The following is a 20,531-nucleotide window of genomic DNA, read 5'->3' as shown; positions in this document are numbered from 1 at the left end:
CTTCTCTGTTTAAGTCCCCAGTGACTCACAGGCTTCTGAGTATGAGTGTGCCCTACAGCCTGGTCTCCTGTCATGGCCCTGCCCGGAACACCCTCTCTATCCAACCCCCAGAAGAGGTGACCTTTCCCATCTGGCTTGGGTGGCCAGGAAGCAGAAAGGGATGCCTCCTGGGTCGTACTCCCTCAGCTCCCCTTCCCCAGGGAAGACAAAGAAGGGTTACATCAGACTTTCATTCATTCCTTACCATGCCCTGAGCCCTCCTCTGCACCCAGCCTGCATCTAACCCCAGCCCTGTCCTGTTTATCGGTAAACAGCCCACTAGAGTGGGCAAATGAGAACCAAACTCAACTTGCCCACAGTCACATAACTCATAAAGGCCAGGTGGGGACTAGACCTCATGCATTCTTACTTCTAGGGCTGTGTTCGTGCTTTCTGGTCCAAAGCACAAACCTTTGGGCATTGAGCATTAATCTCCCCTGGCTCGCACCACTTTTAAACCTTCCTCCAGCTCTTCCTGTGTTTTCTCTGGCTCCAGTTTGGAAGCAGAAACCAGGCATGGTCCCACATATCTTTAGAAGACCCAGAAAGTGTATGTTCAAGGCTCAAAATGAGGGAACCTGGGTTCGTTCCAAGTTTTGGAGCTGACAGCCTTTCGGGCCACTCCCCTTGTGCAGAGCCAGATACTCATAGGCTTGACCTCCAAGGGGTTGCTATGGCAGCTGCAGACCCCATAGGTGGGGCTCCTGGGTAGGAGGTGCTCACCCAGGGGGAGACTCCACACCTTCACAAGGCAGCCACAAGACTTACTGTTAGAAAGTCCTTCAGGGGCTCTCGAATCATCCTGCTCTCTCTACTGCCTCCCTATCCCCCAGTCTGCACACTGGGACCCAGGCCTCGGGGCTGGAGAAGACCCCTGCTTCACAGCAGAACTACTCCTATTGTCTCCCCTTTGAGCCGGGCCTGAACCAAGCCCCTGGACTCTATTAATCCTTTGATGAAGGTTGTATTATTATTCTGCGCACTGTTGAGGAAATGGAGGCACAGAGAGTGTCAGTGGCCAGCCTGAGATCCCACAACTGTTGGATGATGAGATGTCTCTGGAACTCAGGTGTATCCCCTCCCGCCACTGTCTCTGGCCACACCTGTCCCCTTGAAGCCCAGGCTAAGCCAAGGCCACAGTGGGGCTTGAGCAATCAGTGGAGGGCCCTCAGGGCTCTCAGGACTTGGGTGGAGGCTGTCCGGGTGCCGCTGGCTGTGCTACAAACCCCTGAGGACAGTCTCTGCCCCCTGCCCAGAGTCTTTTCGGCACTGAGCCAGCAGGGTGTTCTCCCCTACACAGAACCTGACCTCACCCAGAATGCCCTGTAAGCCAAGAGACTTGTCCTCCAGGCATCTCCACCTTGGAGCCATCCAGACCCTTCCAGGCCCTCCCAGGTCCACCCCAAGCCAGGAAGTCCTAAACCCCATCCAAGGGCCCAGAAGTGCCTGGACAAGGAGGAGGGAGCCCAGGGCACGGGGCCTCTTACTTGATCTCTGTCTGGCCGCCTGCCTTCCGGGCGATCTGCACCAGCTCCTTCCCATACCTCTCCTCTGCTTGGGCCCTGCAAGAACAAAGTGTGGTCACTGTCCCTCTACTTCTGCTGGCTGCGGCTCCCTTAGATATCTAAGTGGTGGAAGCTGAGGGTCCACTCACTCAGCCTCTTGGGGCAGGCTGAGCCTGCAGGCCCTCCTTGACAAAGTTTGGCTCCCAGCCCTCCTTCCAAATACATGTTGGGCCAAATACCCACACATCTGAGGGGACATCAGATCATTTGCTCATGATGGGAGGCCCTGGCTGGGAAAACCAGGAGAGTCACACTTCCAACAGCAGGGTGGCCGGGCTGTCTGTTCCCACAGAGCCAGGAGGACAGCCCACGCCCTGCCGGCCCTCGCCCAGTGGCTGGCTCACCTCTGCCTCAGCAGCTCCTCCACGTCCTTGCACATCTTCCTGCCGTCGAGCAGCCGCTGCAGCAGCACCTCATAGCCTGTGTGGGCCGTGAAGTCCCTGCACTGGAACACGAGACAGAGGGACGCGTGAGTGCCGCTGTGTGGGTTGGGAGGGGCACTGAGTTGGGGGTCCCGGCAAGGACTCCGCTGACATCCAGGAAAAGTCTGTGTCCAGCGTCTGGGGCCTGCCCTGCCTGTCTGCCTCCATTCTCCCACTCAAAGACGAGCTCTTTGGCTTCAGGATGTGGTTTCGCACCGCGGGGCCCCTGTCTGTGGGGGTGCCAGGTGTGTGAGCCCTACGCACCATGGCGCTCACAGTCTGGGACACATCAGCTTCACACAAGATGGCCACGGGGAGGGCCGGCTCCAAGGCCTGGTAATGACAACCCCGTAGGGTGCCCAGCAGGGCCCGTTTCTGTCACATTCCCAATAACCCTATTATCTCGGTTGTCCAAGTGAGAACACTGAGGCACGGATGGGTACGGTGTGCCCATAGTGACACAGCTTGGCAGTGGTAGGCCTGGCGTTGGACCCAGGCTGTCAGGCTGGAGTCCATGCTCTCCGCCTCTACACCGCACAGCCTCTGCGAAAAACTGCACCAATCGTGTCTCCATCAACAACTGTGTGCCAGATGCCACGCCAGGCTCTGTGTGGGCTCCCGTAACCGTCTTGTACCCACCTGGCAAGGTGGGCATCGAGAGTGACTTGCATCAGGATGCAGGCACATCCTAACACACCCAGGACACCTGACACATGCTTAGCACTTTAGGGCCAGCCCTGAAACAGGACAGTGGGGAGAGGGGCATTTGGGAGAGTTCTCCTGGATACGACTGCCCCTCTGCTGCCTGGCACTTTCTCAGCCTGTCCCAGGGCTCCTGACCAATCTGATTCTCCTTTCTCACCCTTGGAATGCATTCTGAGCTGCTGGTGCTGGACTTAGTCCTCATAGTCAAGAACTATAAGAGTCGGTCTAAGGAGTGGGTCTTGGGGCCAGGCTGCACACGTGGCTGATTGACAGAGGAAGGAAATTGATCCTAAGAGAAAGTAGTGAAACATTACGCTGAGAGCAGGGGCTTCTGTGTGTATTTCTTACCTGAGCCTGGCCCCCACATCCAGTCTTGAGGAAGGACCGCCCCCCAGGATGCTTGGCCAGGCAACTGTAAATTGAGGCAATCCCTGAGATTCAGCACCTAGTCTGTCTTCTTTTCCATCCCCATGGACCCCCAAAAGCCTCAGAGACTGGAGAAAGGGTCCCTGCTCTCCTGAGTGCACACATCATAGTCCCATGTCAGACCTCAGCAAATCAGTGGGGCTTTCCCAAGGCCACACCTTGGGGGAGGTAAGTCTAGCCCATCTTAGAGTCAAGAGCTGATGGTGCACCTTTCCCTGCCCCATGTCTTTCCTCAAATGCTGTGTATGGGCATGTAGAGAAAGTCAGGAGAGGAGTCTAAATCAAGGAGAGCTTCCCACAGGAAGAGGCATTTGAGCCAGGTTCTGGGAGAGAAGGTGCTGTTCTTCCAGGTCTAAGTAGAATAGACATGGTAGAAAGGGCAGAAATTCCACAAATTGTCCCAACTGGCCCTGTGCCAGGCCCAGCCACCCTCAGCAAACTCAGAATAGTGGAATCTCCAGGCCTATAGCTCACCTACGACCCCAAACTTATTCCCTCCTCCATAAGCATCCCTAGAAATCCCTGAGGCCCAAACTCAGCTGCTGACTGGATCTCAAGCAGTGTGCCTGGGCTCTGGCTGGCTATTTGGGGCCCCAGGGGAAGGAAGTTGTCCCCCTAACTAACCCCTGCCAGTCTGTCCTGGATCAGGCATCAGCCCCCAGGCTGGTGTGGTTGGGCCAGGCTTTCATTTCTGTGGTTTTTGTGAGTGGCCGCTTGCCCACTAACTGGTCAGCAGACCCTGGTCTCCCACCTCTCAGCCTCTGCTCTCCCTCCAAACGCCCCTGGCAGAAGGCTACGACAGCCGGGGAGGAAAAGGAATCTGGAGCCTTAGCCTCCTGCCTTCTCCCCACGAGGGAGGCTCTCTGAGCTGGACACCACCATTCAGGACTGAATTCCACAGACCACCAAACTGGGAAGCATCTTGTCCAGTGCCCCCCAGTCCCAGGGAAACTGAGGGCCAGAGAAGGGAAGGACCTACCTCAGGAAACACAGGCAGAGGCAGGACAAGAATGTGGACTTGCAGGGGCCCTGTCACTCTCCATGAAGCCTCTGGGAGAGAGGGCAGAGCTGGCAGACTCTGTACCCTGCCCCACACCCCACCACAGCAGGTTGCTCTGTTCTTCCCTCCTAGGCCCCCGCCCGACCCCAACTCTCCAGGGAAGCCCCTCCGTCCTTACTGAGACTCCCAGAGTGGAAAGAAGCAAAACCAAACCTACACTGGCCATTCTGTAGGATGCAGAAGGTAGCAAGGCCCTTCAGGCTGGGTCCCCAGGAGCTCAAGTCCCCAGAGCGCTGTAGGCTCAAGAATCTTGTCTAGCCTTTGCTCAGAGCCACAGTGGTGCTAGCAGTGGCTGTGGCCAAGTGAGCCACTGTCGCAAGTGACTAGATTGTTCCGAGGAAGTGCTTGGTTCCCCCAGGGCTGCTCCTTCTCAGCACTGCTCCCCTTCCCCCAGCCTGCATCCTCCTCCTTAGCCCCTACTCTACCACCTCCTCCAGGGAGTGGGTTCTGACTCATTATTCAGAGCTGGGCAGAGTCCTGCTCAGGCTGCTATTGAGGAAACGAATGAACCAATCATTCAGTTAGATAATCAATCAGTTCTGCAAGTTCACAGGCCCGGGCCCAGCCACACAGTCACCCCTGCCAGGGCCCACCCTGGCCTTCCTTCCCAGCACCCACCCAGTTCCACCCTGTGAGTACCAAGGGCTCCATGTCAGCCCCCCTCCTGTACCGGCTGACATTTCCACAATGCAGAAGCCACCAGGCAGGGCCATTCACCTCCTTCCATCTACTCACAGCCTCTGTTGCCTGAAACCCATCCATGGCCTTGATCGTGGTGAAGTCTACTGGCCACACAGTGCACTGTGAACATCACAGGGGTTTTCTCATTGAAAACGCCACACACCCAGGGTGGTTAGGATGGTAAGGAAGATGCCCCAAGGGGGGAGATGACTACCCAAGATCACCCAAATGGTAACGGTCAGAATCTGGAATATGAATCTAGGTCGGCCTGTCCCCAAGCCCACATACCTACACCAGTCATTCAATAGATAGTCCAGCACTGTTTTTCATGTTGAAACATCAAAAACTAGTTTTAAAAAATAACTTTGGAAAATGATTACTCAAATTCTTTCCAGCTTAAATCAAAGCTGTATTTTGGGCTATCATTCAGTTACCATGGATTCACAGAGACCAGGTCTGTGCCCAGGCTAGGTCAGAGAAACTCTTCCCTGGAGAAGGGCCACGTGGGCTCTGCAGATGTGCACACTAAGAACCAGCAAGTGGCCAGAAGCCATGCCCCATCCCCACCAAGTGGCACCTACAGCAAGCCACTCCGGGGTATGACGCCAGGTGGTGAGAAGGTACTGTCCCCTCCTTTGGGAGGCCTGCACAAGCCAGATGTGGGGACTTGCCATCACATTTGTGTGGCTACTCTGGGCCTCCCTTTCCCCACAGAGGAGCCAGATCAGGGCTGAAAGATGTCTCCCAAGGCTCTAAAAGGAATGCTCAGGAAAGTTCTGAGCAAGTGGAATCATATCTGTGCCTCAGCCTCAAGGCAGTGTGGGGAAGTCCTGGGTGCTCTGTTCTACCCGGGGACAGCCCATCTGCTTCCTTCTCTAGGTGGGTCTAGGTGACAGCCATTGTCCAGGCTTGTGCTCTGGGCTGGGCCCTGCCATGCTCCCACTTGGGTGGATAGAAAAACAGCCTTTGTACCCACCATGACTTCACCCTTTTCCTACCCACATCGCCTTTTTCTTTTTTAAATGTTTTATTTATTTTTGAGAGAGAGAGAAAGAGAGTGGGTGAGGGGCAGAGAGAGGTGGGGCAAAGGATCTGAAGCTGGCTCCTCTGTCAGCAGAGAGCCCAATGCGGGGCTCGAGCTCACGAACCGTGAGATCATGACATGAGCTTAAGTCAGACGCTTAACCGATTAAGCCACCCAAGTGCCCCTACCCATAGCACTCTTGGTGGTTGCAGGGGCTAGGCCACAGAGACCAGGGCCTGAGCATGCCATTTCCCTTTGTGGGACTTGGTTTCCTCATGAAGGAAGTGGGAAGAGACCAACCTCTCCCCTCTAGGGCACAGCCCCATCAGGCAGACCTACACAGTCAGGGAAGGTGCCCAGGCCTGGTCTGAGAGACTGTACAGACATCAGCAGACTAGCTGTCAGTTCACACCTCTGGTCCAGTAAAATGGGCCCAACAGTTCCCACCACTTACGGTTGATCTGAGAAGCCAATGAAATAATATGCAAAGGTGAGAATGGTGAACAGAGATCAGAGCATGCCCTAAGTAGGGTATGAGGCTAAGGATTATTACCCACATTTTACAGGTGAGGAAAATGGAACCCAGGGAGTTCACCTAACTTGCCCAGAGCCTGCAGGACACAGCCTGGATTTGAACCCAGCTCTCCCAGGGCAAGATCTTGGCTCTTACCCTCTCAATCTCTTGCCTCTCTGCAGTTCCCCAAGCTCAGCAGCTGCTCCGCAAGTTGTAGCTCCCCAGGCCCTGCCCTGTCCCTGCCTGCCAGCCTGGTGCCACCCCCAACAGACAGCAGGGTGAGAGGGTTGGCCTGTCCAGGAATTAGCACTGATATTTTTCTGGGTACCAAGTAGAGGCTGTGGAAGGTAGCTGGGAAGAGCCATCTTGTGACTTTCTGCCCATGAGACCTTGCTGACAGGGAGGAAGGAGCCACCGCAAGGGGCTGTGTGGAGGGGACTGCTGGGTGCAACTAAGAGGGGTCAGAAGTGGACAGGTGCAGGCAGCAGAACAGGGGGAGACTCGGTGGGGGAATGGGGACACCGAGGAACCAGCCGAAGTACCCAGGAGAGCAAGAGCTGGCCTGCGGAAATCTGCCACCTGCTGGGCCATTGCCAGCAACCACCTTTCACCCCTTCAGAGTCACTGAGCCCACACCTCACCACAGCTGCGGAGACACCAGAAGTAGCCAGCAGTGGGTATGGGTAGAACACAGCAAATGAAGAAACGAACCCTGTTCTTCCCCATCGTAGGCTCCCAATGTGGAGTGTTCAACTGAGCAAGACAGTGAACTTGTGACATGAGATAGAGCTGGAGTGAGTTATACTGAGACTAGAAAAGGACTAGAAAAGCTCTAACACATGCCCAGGCATGGGGAAGGGAAAGCTAACAGTGGCTTTAGAAGGTGGAAGAAAGAAAAGTTAAGTTGCCAGCTTGCAACTTACTGGGCTCAAAAAACATTTTGCAAAATGTTAACCATTCTTGTTGAAAATGTTTCTAATGTCTGGCATGCTCTTGGGTTGATGGGCTCTTCATTCTTTATTTTTATCCTTTTTTTAAAAAGAAATATTTGGGGCACCTGGGTGGCTCAGTCGGTTAAGCGACTGACCTCGGCTCAGGTCATGATCTCACAATTTGTGAGTTCAAGCCCCGCATCGGGCTCTTTGCTGACAGCTCGGAGCCTGGAGCCTGCTTCAGGTTCTGTGTCTCCCTCTCTCTCTGCTCCTCCTCTGCTTGTGCTCTGTCTCTCAATAATAAATAAACATTAAAAAAAATTTTTTTTAATAAAAAGAAATATTTATTTTTGGAAGAGTGCGAGTGGGGGAGGGGCAGAGAGAGGGGTACAGAAGATCTGAAGGGGGTTCTGCCCTGATAGGCTGACAGCAGAGAGCCCAATGCAGGGCTCAGATTCAGGAACCACGATATCATGACCTGAGCTAAAGACACATGCTCAATCAACTGAGCCACCCAGGTGCTCCAACCATTAAAAAAAATTTTTTTTTTGAATGTTTACTTATTTTTGAGAGACAGAGAGAGACAGAGCGTAAGCTGGGGAGGGGCAGAGACAGAGGGAGACACAGAATCCAAAACAGGCTGCAGGCTCTGAGCTGTCATCACAGAGCGCCACACAGAGCTCAAACCCCCGAACAATGTGATCATGACCTGAGCCAAAGAGGCTTAACCGACTGAACCACCCAGACACCCCTGCCCCTGCCTTTTGTGGAAAACCACCTTTTATCAGCAGGAGAGGAGACAGAACAGGAGACTAGACTCACTCTTCTCACCCCAGAAGCCCCAGACAGTGGCCTGAGCAGGCATCAGGGGCCGGCACGGTGCCAGCCGCACTGTCCTATCCTCTCGCACACTACTTCCACTGGAGGGACCTCTGCAGCCAGTGTGCCTCCCACGGCCAGTTTACTGGCCACAGTTTACTGTTGCTAGTCTTCTGTGGACTGAGAAACCAAAGCCTAAAGACAGGAAACCTGACGTGAGCACTGAACTCTCCAGAAGGCAGCTCCATGAAGGCAGAAAGTGGGTCTGTTCTCTTGCTGGGTCCCAGAGCCCAGAATCTGCACAGCAAATACATTGGACAAGGGCTAAATAAATGTCTTAGGGAGGCCCTCGAGAGGCTGTGGCTTTAAGACTGCTGGCTCCTGAGGTTCCCCATGGAGGGGACCAGATCACTGGCTTGCATTCAATGATTCATTACCCAGCACCTTTATATAAACCAGACAGACCCATCCCCTCTACTTCTTAAAGCAGTATTATCATCCCCATTGTACAGATAAGGAAACTGAGACTCAGGGAGGATCAGTCAATGAATAGTAGCCAGGGTCTTTCCACTGCCCCACAGCTACTTCCTCACAGTGGGGCTAATCTCCACCATTCTTAGTTGGCAAATTGAGGAAGGCAAAGGGCCAAAAGCTCAGGTATGGCTTGGATGGATGGATGGTTGGATGGATGACCAGAGACTTCAGTAAGCAAGCTAGTTGCATACCTGTTGTAAAGCAGGTGGCAGGTGGGCAAAGACAGGGTCCCAAGCCAAGGCCCTTGGGGAATTGGTGAGGAACACTGTCACCTGCAGACCTTTGTGGGGCTATCAGGAACAGAAGGAGTGTCTGTGGCTGGTGTCCCCAGAGGCCCAAGCCAGGACTCATGGAGATAGAGAGAGGGAGGCCGACTCCAGATCAGCACAAGGGCTTCCCAAAAGCCCAAGTGATCCCAAACATGGCTACACAGGGTATGCTGCTTCACCAGGTGGAGAGCACCCTGTCACAGGGGTCTGTAAGCAGGTTAGGGATTCTGCAGAGAGGTCTCAGCTGGGTCTAAGTGTCCCTGGCCCAAGGATTGAGGGGTCCATGCATAAGCAGATAAATGTGGGGTGATTTATAGTTTTTCTAAGATGGCCCAGGGTAGGTGTCAGAGGGAGAGATTCAAGAAGGTAAAGGTGGACTTTTATTTTTAAAAGAACAAAAGCACGTTGAATGTGGTTAGATGAGCTACACTGGGGTCAGCTAGGCTGACAGGAGCTTGAGATTAGACATGAGTTTCCAGAGGCATATGGGTGGCTCAGCTGATTAAGCATCTCTAGACCTTGGTTTAGATCACGATCTCATGGTTTATGGGTTCAAGCCCCGCATCCGGCTCTGCGTTAACAGTGCAGAGCGTGCTTGGGATTCTCTCTCTCCCTTTCAAAATAAATAAACTTAAATAAATAAATTTATAAAAAAGAAATGAGTTTCCAGAGGACTCCACTTCTCCACTGAGCCCAGTCTGACCGCCTCCCCGGGGCCTTCAGGGGCCTTCACCCAAGCAGCCAAGCAGTAGAGTCCCCTGGTTGGCAGGGGCCCTGAGATGTCTGGGCCCCTCAGCTTATGGCCAGCAGTCACCCTGAGCCTTCCAGGGGCCCTGTCAGAGCCCTGTGAACTTTCAGAGCTTCTCAGGGATCCCACATAACCAGGTATGGGGGGCAACACTAGCACCAGAAGAGGACCTACCATGTGTGCGGGTGGGGAGACGGTGGGGGGTCGGGGGGGGGGGCATAGGGAAACACTTATCTTAGTAATACTGACCACAGGGTGCTGTTGTTTGAGGAAAGCAAGAATGAGAGAGGTTATGTAACTTGTCCAGGCCCAATCAGCAAATGTGTGGGTGGGCCTGGCTTTCAACCGAAGTCTGTCTGGTTTTAAAGCTTTGTTCTTTTAAATAAGCCTCCTCAGATTATCAGGAAGGAAAGGTTTTGGCTACCACACTCCCCTCCCCCAGTCTGTGAAGTCCTGCCCACTTCCCTTACGCATTCTCAAGTCTTAAAGGAGTAGCTCGACCCCCACTTCTTCCTACTGCTTTATGAAACCAAAACGTGTAGAAAGATTAGAAAAGGGAAGGGACAGGGAGTGAACACAAGTCCAGGCAGAAGCCTGCGGGTGGGAATGGGCCCCTGAGGTTTAGAAGACTGGAAGTCTAACGCACAGAGCTCTAAGTGGTCACGGTGAGATCTGAGTGAGGCTGGAGCAGGTGTCTGAAGAGGTAGCCTAAGGCCAGCTGGAGGAGAGACTCATGAGCAGGTGTGGGACCTTCCCAGGAGGTAAAGGGAAGCTTCGCCAGGTTCTGAGTTCAGGGGATGGGAGCTGGGTGGGATGCAGACAGGTAGAGGTCAGTGCTCTAAATCCATTATCACCTCTAATCCTCAGCACCCCCTGGAATGTCAGGCCTGTGCTATTCTTATCACCCCCTGTTACAGATGAGCACCTGAGGCTCAGCAAGTGGATGATTGCTCAGGTCACACAGTCCCTCTGCACTGGCCCCACCAAGCTGGTGTGGCAGTGGGGACTCCCTAGATCTAGCACTGGCTGGAGTAGAAAGCAGATGCCAGTGGCCGAGGGTGAGGGAAGCAGTGGGATGCAGAGGATGGTTAATGGAGAAGAGGAGAGAACTGAGCCACCCCAGACATTGAGCCCTGGAGGAGACTGACCCCTTCAGCAAGGAGAGGCACCGTCCATTCCCTGTCCATAGCCAGCCACACAGGGCTCCTCGCCACATAGTTTATGGGTGACCAGCCAGAGACTAGAGGCCAGCACTGATGGTCCACCTACTTACCCTGCACATCCCGTTCCCCTAGTTTCACGCCTCCTGCACACCTACACCTGCCAGGGGATACCCTACAGAACACCACCCCAGGAGGAAGCCCAGGCAGTGGGATGTGGGCAGAGCTCAGGCATTGGGTTCTAGTCCTGGCCAGTTCCATGAAACAGGCAGTGCGACCTTGGGCAAGTCACTTAACATCCTGAGCACAGAGCCCCTCCTGTGTAAAATGAATGTGAACATATTGCCCACCTCTGGGCTCTAGGACTAAATGAAATAATACATGGAGGAGCCCAGCAATGGGCACCCTGACACTTAATGAGCTGGAAAATGGTGGCCATGGTGATGAATACATATGAAGTCAAAGAAAGGAAATAAAAAAGGAAAGCTAGGTGTGAATCTTAGCTGTGATACTTATTTGGACTGGTTGCCTCTAATCTCTCAGACTCAATTGTTTTTATTTGTAAAGTGGGATGAACACTTGCACTTTGTGCCCTCACAGGGCTGATGTGGGGTGTCTTTCTTTGTGGCCGTGAACTGCTCCTCCTTTGGGCTTGAGACTTGCTCAAGACACAGAGATGAAACCCTGGAGCTGCAGAGGAGCCCCATTCCCATCCCTACACCTTTTCCTGAAGGCAGGGACAGACCGCTGCAGCCTCTGAAGAAGGCCCTGTGGCCTCCTCTGCCAGCCTTGTCAGGTTCTGGATCTTAGAGCTGACCCTGGGTTCTGGGTGCTAGCTGGGCTCCTGCACCTGCAGGGGGTCTGCACGTGAAGCTCCTTGCCTTTGCAAGGCCATTAACAAGCATGTTGCCACAAAAATCAATTTAATACAGACAAAGAGTCAGGCTCAGAGAGTGGAGGGACTCACCAGGGCCACCCTGTAAATGTAGTAGAATCAAAGCAGGGCATTAGCTTCTAAAGGCAGTGTGAGAGACAAAGATGGCACCTTGTACAATAATTTAAATCGTATGGTACTGTCATAAGGATAGGCATATAGACCAATGGAATAGAATAGAAAGCCCAGAAATAAGCACATATATGATTTTCCACAAAGATATCAAGGTCATTCAATGCGGAAAGGAGTCTTTTCAACAAATGGTGCTGGGGAAAGTGATATCCACATGCAAAAGAATGAAGTTGGACCCAGTCTTTACACTATATACAAAAATTAACTCTAAATTTATCCATGGCCTAAATGTAAGAGCTAAAACTGTAAAACCCTGAAAAGAAAACATAGGAGAAAAGCCTCAAAACACTGGACTTAGCAATGATTTCTTGGATTTGACACCAAAACCACAGATAACAAAAGAAAAAACAGATAAATTAGATTTCATGAAAATTAAAAACTTATGCATCAAAAGACAACATCAAGAGAGTAAAAAGATAATGCCCAGATTGAGAGAAAATATTTGCAAATTATATATATGATAAGGGATTAATATCCAGAATATATAAAGAATTCTTACAACTCAGAAAACACTAACGAAAGAGAGAGAGGATGAGCAGGGGAGGGGCAGAGAGAGAGTTGAGAGCTGTCCACACAGAGCTGAGGACACAGGGCTTGATCGCAGGAACCGTGAGATCACAACCTGAGCCAAAATCAAGACTCGGACGCTTCACCGACTGAGCCACCCAGGCACCCCAAGAAATGAAATTCTGATGTCTGTTGAAACACAGATAAACCTTAAAGACATGCTAAGTGAAATAAGCCAGACACAAAAGGCCAAATATTGTATGATTCTACTTATATGAGGTTCCTAGGATAGGCAAATTCATAGAAAGAAAGTAGAATAGAAGTAAGAGACGAGGGAAGGGAGATGAAGAGTTATTGTCTAATGAGTCCAGAGTCTCTGCTTGGGATGATGAAAAGTTCTGGAAATAGGTAGTAGTAATGGTCGTGCAACATTATAAATGTATTAATGCTGCTGCATTGCACATTTAAAAATGGTTAAAGTGTTGGGGCGCCTGGGTGGCTCAGTTGGTGAAGCATCCGACTTCAGCTCAGGTCATGATCTCACGGTCTGTGAGTTCGAGCCCCGTGTGGGGATCTGTGCTGACAGCTCGGAGCCTGGAGCCTGCTTCGGATTCTGTGTCTCCCTCTCTCTCTGCCCCTCCCCCACTCATCCTCTGTCTGTCTCTCTCTCTCTCTCTCTCTCTCTCTCAAAAATAAACATTAAAAAAAAAAACTTTAAATGGTTAAAGTGTTAAGTTTTATGTTAATGTATATTTACCACAATAAAAAAACATAATCGTAGATTATAAGGTTAAAAAGCAAAACGAAACAAACCTCTACCCTCTATTCATTCACAAGTGAGTCAAATGAGGTCACCTAAGTGGTAAAAGCCAGCTGTATGCTGGTTATCAGCAATGGCAATGCATCCAGCATCACAATTATCCACGCCAACGGTTCTCAACCCTGGCTGCACTTTGGAAACACTCAAGAACTTAGGAAAATACTGATGCCCAGCCTCCCACCCTGAAATTCTATGTAATTGGCCTTGGGTGTGGCCTGGGCATTGGGATGTTTGAGAACGACAGTCCTACAAGGTTTGGCTCCCTGTCACATTTTCGATATTATCTCCAAGTACTACCCACCTCGGTCACTTGGCCTCAGTCACACAGGTCTCCTTGTCCCTTGAATATGTCAAGCACTCTCCTGCCTCAGCCCATCATCCCCTCTTTCCTTCCCAGTATGGCTCAGCTTCTGTTTTCCCATGTCCACTGCTGGGAAACCCTGAGTCCCATCTGGCCACCCCATCCCTGCCTTAGCTGTGGTCTCTGGAGCTCCAGCAGGCACTTCCTGTTGCCCAATAGTGGGTGCCGTCAACACCAGCGGAAGGGGCTGTCATTCCCCCACGTTCTCCTCACCCACTGCTCAGAGTGCCAGGTCTTAGCGAACCACCGCACCTCCCAGTAACCCCCAAGGGCTCTCTGACCTAAGCCTGAGAAGGTAGCAGCCAGGTCTAGACCAGCAACCCCAAAGTCCACCTCGGTGGTATCCCCAGTCCCACATCCCCTCTGAGATTTCTGCCTGCAAAACAGGCATAAGAATACCAAGTTCACAGAGCTATTGTTGGAAGGAAATGCATCTTGTCATTTGAAGCCATGGGAATGACTCTCTGATGGCAGAATTTAATGTGTAATGGTGAACAGAGTTGGGGAGGCATTCTGGGAGTAGGAGGATGCACATATGTGGCTCACCCTGTAGTGCACATGCAATCCTAAGTCTGGGTCCCTTAGAACCTGTTTCTGGTCTGCTTACTCCCCATGGTGAGCAGCAGAAGGTGGTCCCCTTAGTGCTGCCCTGAGGAATCTGAAGTTCACAGAAGGGAAATCATTCTCTCCGGCCCAGCAAGTGAAGGTGGAGGCTAGGAGAGGCATTAAAGACGGCCTGGTGGGAGGAGCTGCTGGAGCGAGTCCAGGGAAGAGCCCCAGCATGGGCAAGCCCCCAGGGCACAGGGTGCTACTCTCTCTTGCTGGAAGTCCAGGCAGTTTCAGTTTCCACACCAAGTTCCCTTCATTGTGTGGTTTGCGGCATCAGCTAGACTCTGGGTGAGGAGGGAGGGCATCCCGCCCACAGCCTGCAGCTCCTTTGCATGATAGGAAACATCCGCTGCTGGAGAGGGTGCAGGGAGGCAGAAGAAAGTGTCTCTGTCACCCCTTAAGGCGGGTCAGGACCTTTCACAATCTCCAGTCACTTTCCTACCAGTCACCCTGCATGAGCCTATGGGCCAGAAAACTGCCTTCCAAACCCATTGTGCCCACTCCCCACTTCCACACCTTCGTCTGTGCCATTCCTTCCCCTGGGCTGCCATCTGCCAGCCTGCCTTCTCCCAAATCCTTGCCTGCCCTCCATAGCCCAAGCAAGGCCCTCCCGCTCCATTCCGGGGGGCTACCCCCGTGGTGTGTAGTACACAAGTCCCAGGAACTGGAGTGCAGGGGGTCATTGAGAAGCAGACCTTGTTTTCCACCAAGAATCAAATTGAAGGTGACCAGGTTGCTGTGGCCAGTAGATCCTCCAGGTGACCATCTGCCAGCCTCACAAATGCACAGCAAGCATAACCAGAGAACTCTCCCTCCTTCTCACACCATCAAATGGCTGGCCATGTCCTGGGAAATAGGCATAGACGAACCAAGTTCTTGGGCCCCAGGGGGACAATGTACCACAAAGTGCACACAGAGTATGTGCAAGAGGTAATGCTATCAAACCACAAATTTCACTTAAAATCTCAGGCTTGAAAACAGCAATTGCTTAGTTTTGTTTTCAAGAATTTTCCTTTTAATGACATACATAATCTGTGTTCACTTACAGAAAATTAGAGGGGAAATGGAGAGAAAAATAACCCTACTTCCAAAATGACCGAAATCAAAGTCAACATATAGAGGGCCACTCATGTATCCTATAAGAATTATAACTGAACCAAGAAGAAACTAGTCAATCTCCTTGAATTCAGAGGCAGAATATGATGGTGTCCAATAGACCTGGGAGGGAGTCCCTGCTCTGCCCTGGACATGTGGCCATGGAGTAGGCCCTCCCATGCCTCCATTCAGGAGACAGGAGGACATTGACAGAGAGAGTCTGTCCTCACTCCTTCAGACGGCCATGGCCAAGGGCACACTGGGAAGGCATTTGGTAGCAGCAAAGGCAGGACAGCTAGGGCCTCCCTCTCCTACCTCCTGCACTGTCTACAAGCCCCTGATGCTTGGGAGGACCCATTCCCCAGCCACTGGCCTCCTTGGCCTTCAAGGCCATAGGGGCCTGCCCTGCTGCAAATTCTTGAACAAAGTCTGAGCAGGCTTCAGTTCGTGGCAGAGCCCCTTCAGGCCTGGCCCTCCCAGCCCCTTCCAGGCCACTCCGGTCCCTCCTTCCTGCATAAAAAGGCTCCTGCCCAGCTAGAGACGGGGCCCCACTCTCTCACTCAGGAATATCTCTTCTCCCGGGAATCCACCCAAGAAAATAATCCTCAAGTGAAAAATTTTGATACACAAAGATCTACCCAATGCATCACTGTCTAGAATAATGAATAATGGGCAGCAGCAACCTACATGTCCAACAATAGGGATTGAATAAATGAATCATACATCTACCAAATCCACAAGCTGGACTGTGTAGCCATTAACAATGGTGTTTTGAAACGAGGAAATCACACCCACACCCACACATGTTCAAAATGGAATTATGATGAAAAGAGGCAGGAGCGTCCACAACAATGTAAGTATACTTAACCCTACTGAACTGTACACTTAAATGTTAAAATGATAAATTTCATGTTAAGTATACTTTACCACAATTAAAAATAAAGTTTAAAGTGAAAAGGGGTGCCTGGACCGCTCAGTTGGTTGAGCGTCTGACTCTTGATTTCAGCTCAGGTCATGATCTTGCCGTTCATGGGATTGAACCCCACACCCAGCTCAGCGCTGAAAGCCTGAAACCGGCTTGGGAGTCTCTCTCTCTCTCTCTCTCTCTCTCTCTCTCTCTCTCTCTCTCTCAAAAATAAATAAATAAACATTACAAAAATTAAAATGCAAAGAAAAAAGGTACAGGAGAATACAAAATTGTGTACACAATGTGCTTGCACCTATGTCAAATAATGTTAGGGAAGCAGAGCAAAATATTACCAGTTGTCTTCGTGTGATGAGACTAAGGGTGCTTTTCTCCTGGCTTTCTCTATTTTCCTACTTTCTTCTTAGGATCTTATATTTATTGATTTTATTTCTTTAGAAGGTATATACATAGCTTTAAGGGCTCAGAACAGAGTAGGTATCCAATGAGCATCAGCCTCTCCTGATTTTCTGTGAGGCCCCAAGACAGTGGTTGGCAGGTCCTGGGGTGGGGGACAGGCCAAAGTGGGGCCTCTATCCTAAATGGGGAACCTCAGAGTCTCAGAACTGGGAAGGGGAAGAGGCAACAGCAGCTGAGCCCTCACAAGAGGGGAGGGATGGGCCCATCCTCAGCCCCTGTGTATCCCTGGTGAGTCATTCCCCCACCCGGAAAGTGGTGCCTTCCTCTGTGCTCTGTCTGTTGGGGAGCTCAGCCCCTCCCAGGATGACACAGAGGTTTCCAGATGATGCTAGAGCCTAGTCTCAAAGGGGAGAGATGTGACTACAAGTCAGAGGGAAAAGTTCAGGCTTGCTTCCTCTGTCCCCTTTGGTGGTCCATCTTACCCCTTAGGGGTGAGATGTCACTGTAATATATGTGGCCCATCCTCCTCAAGCCCTTATGTTTCCTTTTAACAACACCAAAAGGGATAGGATGTGGATCTCAATAAAACCTGGTTCAAAACTAGATTTTCCTTCTTAAAACAATACTCAGTGGCTTCTTCGCAAAGCCTGGGAGGGAGCCAGAGGGTGGGATGGGAAGACACAGCTCAGAGCAGGGAACCCCGTGCCTGGCCCAGTTATTAGGGAACCTCAGTGTTCAGTGTTGGACAGTAACTTCCTTGAAGGCCAAACAGTCTCGCTCACCTGATTGGATGTGGGGGTGAGGGTAGGTAGGGATCCAGCTTAGACCACCTAGCAGAGAATACTGTTCAACAAATATTTGTAGAATAGAACTCAAGAGAAATGAAGGAGAAAATGGGTTCAGGAAGGCAGTGGAACCATGTTCATGCGTTCATTCTACAAACATAGACTGAACACTGTCCCTCACTTGCCAGCCCTGTGTTGAGAATTTAGACAGATGTTTTCTGCAATAGAGTTTAGCGGCCTGCTGGGAGCCGAGACACTGGCAAGGAGACACTGGGAGGTGAGGGGCAGAACCTTGCCTTTTTTGGGCTTCTGTGCCCGTCTGACTCACTGCTGGGCAGGTTATATGAGATCTAAACCCTTCTCAGCTCAGGCACCTGATATTCTTACCCTCAACTTCGTCTCACTGACAAGCCCCACTCTGAGGCCCAGCCACTAACTTCCTGCAAAGCTGCGATGCTTTTTATCATTTGTATGTGTAACAGAAATTAAATTATCCCTTCCTTCCCCCCGTGGCTAGTCCACCCCTGCCTCACTCCATAAGTGGCCTGCATCTGAATGTTTTGCCACAGAAAATAGCAGGCTATAAATAAATACTGGGTAGCCACATTGATAAATTAGAAATACAGGCCTGTTGAGGAACAGAACTGGCCTGCTCCCACACTGAATGTTCCCATCACTTCTGAGCCATTATGTCGGCTTTTTAATAATTTTTTGGTCTCCCACCTTGCTATCAGCTATCAGCTATCTGTCAAACTGTCTTTAACAGTTCATATCACTCATCAATGTATATCATGTTCCATGTAGACCCCCTCTAACTGATACATCTATAAATTAAAAGCTTGGGAGGGGCGCCTGGGTGGCGCAGTCAGTTAAACATCCGACTTCAGCCAGGTCACGATCTCGCGGTCCGTGAGTTCGAGCCCCGCGTCAGGCTCTGGGCTGATGGCTCAGAGCCTGGAGCCTGTTTCCGATTCTGTGTCTCCCTCTCTCTCTGCCCCTCCCCCGTTCATGTTCTGTCTCTCTCTGTCCCAAAAATAAATAAACGTTGAAAAAAAAATTTTTTTTAAAAAATAAAAATAAAAAAAGAATAAAAGCTTGGGGCCCCTGGGTGGCTCAGTTGGTTAAGCCTCCGACTTCGGCTCAGGTCATGATCTCGCAGTTTGTGAGTTTGAGCCCCGCGTCGGGCTCTGTGCTGACAGCTCAGAGCCTGGAGCCTGCTTTGGGTTCTGTGTCCCCCTCTCTCTGCCCCTTCTCTGCTTGTGCTCTGTCTCTCCTTCTCTCTCAAAAATAAATAAACATTAAAAAAATTTTTTTAATTAAAAGCTTGTTAAAATTATGGGTAAAATTAGAGTTCTTAAGCCCTAACTAAAAATTATGGGGCATCTCATATGATTAAAGTATATGAGCTTTAATATAAGCTCTTAGCTCCTCAGAAACCGCTTGTGTTTCTCTCTTACTCTGAGCTAGTGCCAGGAATGGGGCTACATACCACCTGTGTTCTGGATGGTTGAGACTGCCAAATAACTGCAGTGCTATGGTGTTAGACATGATCCTTCTAGTTCATGGGCTTCCTTCCACTATTTAAGACTACTCATTTTGAACTGCCAAGCTATGGAATGGCTTGCCCTGGGCTGGGGTAGGGGGAAAGTTGGGGGAGGGGCAGGTTGGGCTCTGTCCCTAGTATTTCTACAGCAGTAAGATCACTGTCTTTTGTTTTATAGATTTGTCTGTAAACTGAGCTTCAAAATACTTCTATAAACCTCGTCTGATCTTCTTACTTCTCTGGGAGGTAGGAAAAAACAGACATTTTCCCTCCATTTTGCTGATGTGGCCCAAAGATCCAGTGATCTACTGTGTTGATAGAGGGTGTTGAAGCACCTTGGGTGAGAGCCCAGACACTGGAGCTAGCCTGTCAGGGTTTAATCCCCACTGTGTGACCTTGGGCAAGCTATTTAAGCTCTGTGCCTCAACTTCCTCCTCTGAATAATAGAGATAGCAATAGCATCTACTTCATCAGTTTAAGTAGGTGAATAGATCAACAGTCCTGAGAACAGTGCCTGGCACTTCCTTTGTACAAGTAAGTGTCATTTGTCCTCATGGGCTGAGCTGAGCATCAGGGAGAAGGGTTAGAATTCAGAGCCCTGGGGTCAGTGATGATGACCATGACCTCCTGGTGCGTTTGCCAGGCTCAGGGTGAGAGGCTCCCGCTGGGCACTTCTCTCCCCCTCTCTGCTCTGGCCTTGTCTAGGCTATACCCTCACTCCAGTCCAGGGAGCCAGCAGGGGAGGAGAGGAGGCACTGGAGGTCTTGAAGCCTGCGATGGCTCAGAGGTGGGGCAGGCACAAAGCATGGCTGGATGTCCCTTAGAAAGCCAACACAGGTGGGCTCCTTTATTGCTGCTGCTGCTGTCCCTGCCACACCTTACCCACTCCTATGCCATCCCCCACTGCCCAGATCCTGCCATGGGGGCTGCTCCTTGCCAGAGCTCTGCCCTCAGGAAGGTGGGGCCAGGGGCCCTGGGGTGGGACAGATGTCCTAGAGGTGAAACGATCAGGGTCTCCTGGTCTGCCCTGGGCTACAGAGCATCCTGGATTTCCAGGCCCTACCTCTTTTCCCCACTTTTCACTCTAAGTCACAGCAGAGGTGATGACTCACTGCCCCACCCCTTACTGCAGCCAACACCCCTTCGAGAGGGCCCAGTTGCCAGCCTGGTACTTGGGCTGGGCTGAGCCAGGTCTGCCTCCATTGTTTTCTCTGGACTGAGCCCACCTCTTCTTTGTAGAGATGGGGAAACAGAGACCCAGAGAGGAACGGGTACCCTCCCCAGGTGGCCCTCTGCCCACTGTGTGGTCAGGGCAGGTGAGAAGCAGGCCACTCATATGTTGGCCACAAGCCCCAAGCAGAGCACGGCCCGGAACAGAAGGAAGGCCTGGCTTGTTAACTGTCATCCTCCTAGCCACAGGCCCCAGGAAAGGGCCCAGGGAGGGCCAGGATATTGTCTAAGGCTGAGATGGCTGAGTGAAGGACCAGGGAGTCCTCTGTGTGGTTGAAGGGAGGCACCCTCAG

At 51.4% G+C, this 20,531-nt stretch overlaps 1 protein-coding gene across 2 annotated transcripts in view; it reads right to left on the bottom strand.

Moving 5' to 3' along the window:
- Positions 1-20,531, bottom strand: part of PSTPIP1 (proline-serine-threonine phosphatase interacting protein 1) — a 47,008-nt gene that overhangs the window by 24,652 nt on the left and 1,825 nt on the right. The window contains exons 2-3 of one of the 2 annotated variants that reach the window (XM_011282985.3): positions 1,949-2,049; positions 1,527-1,601 (exon numbers count right to left, since the gene is read on the bottom strand). In XM_011282985.3, the coding sequence (XP_011281287.1) occupies positions 1,527-1,601; positions 1,949-2,049 (176 nt within the window). The remainder of the gene's footprint in view (positions 1-1,526; positions 1,602-1,948; positions 2,050-20,531) is intronic. The other variant, XM_011282986.3, reaches the window with a different exon arrangement.

The sequence above is a fragment of the Felis catus genome, chromosome B3 (assembly GCF_018350175.1).
Source record: "Felis catus isolate Fca126 chromosome B3, F.catus_Fca126_mat1.0, whole genome shotgun sequence".
Lineage (NCBI taxonomy): Eukaryota > Metazoa > Chordata > Mammalia > Carnivora > Felidae > Felis > Felis catus.
The sequence above is the reverse complement of the archived record's forward strand: the minus strand, read 5'-3'. Positions and strand labels throughout refer to the sequence as shown.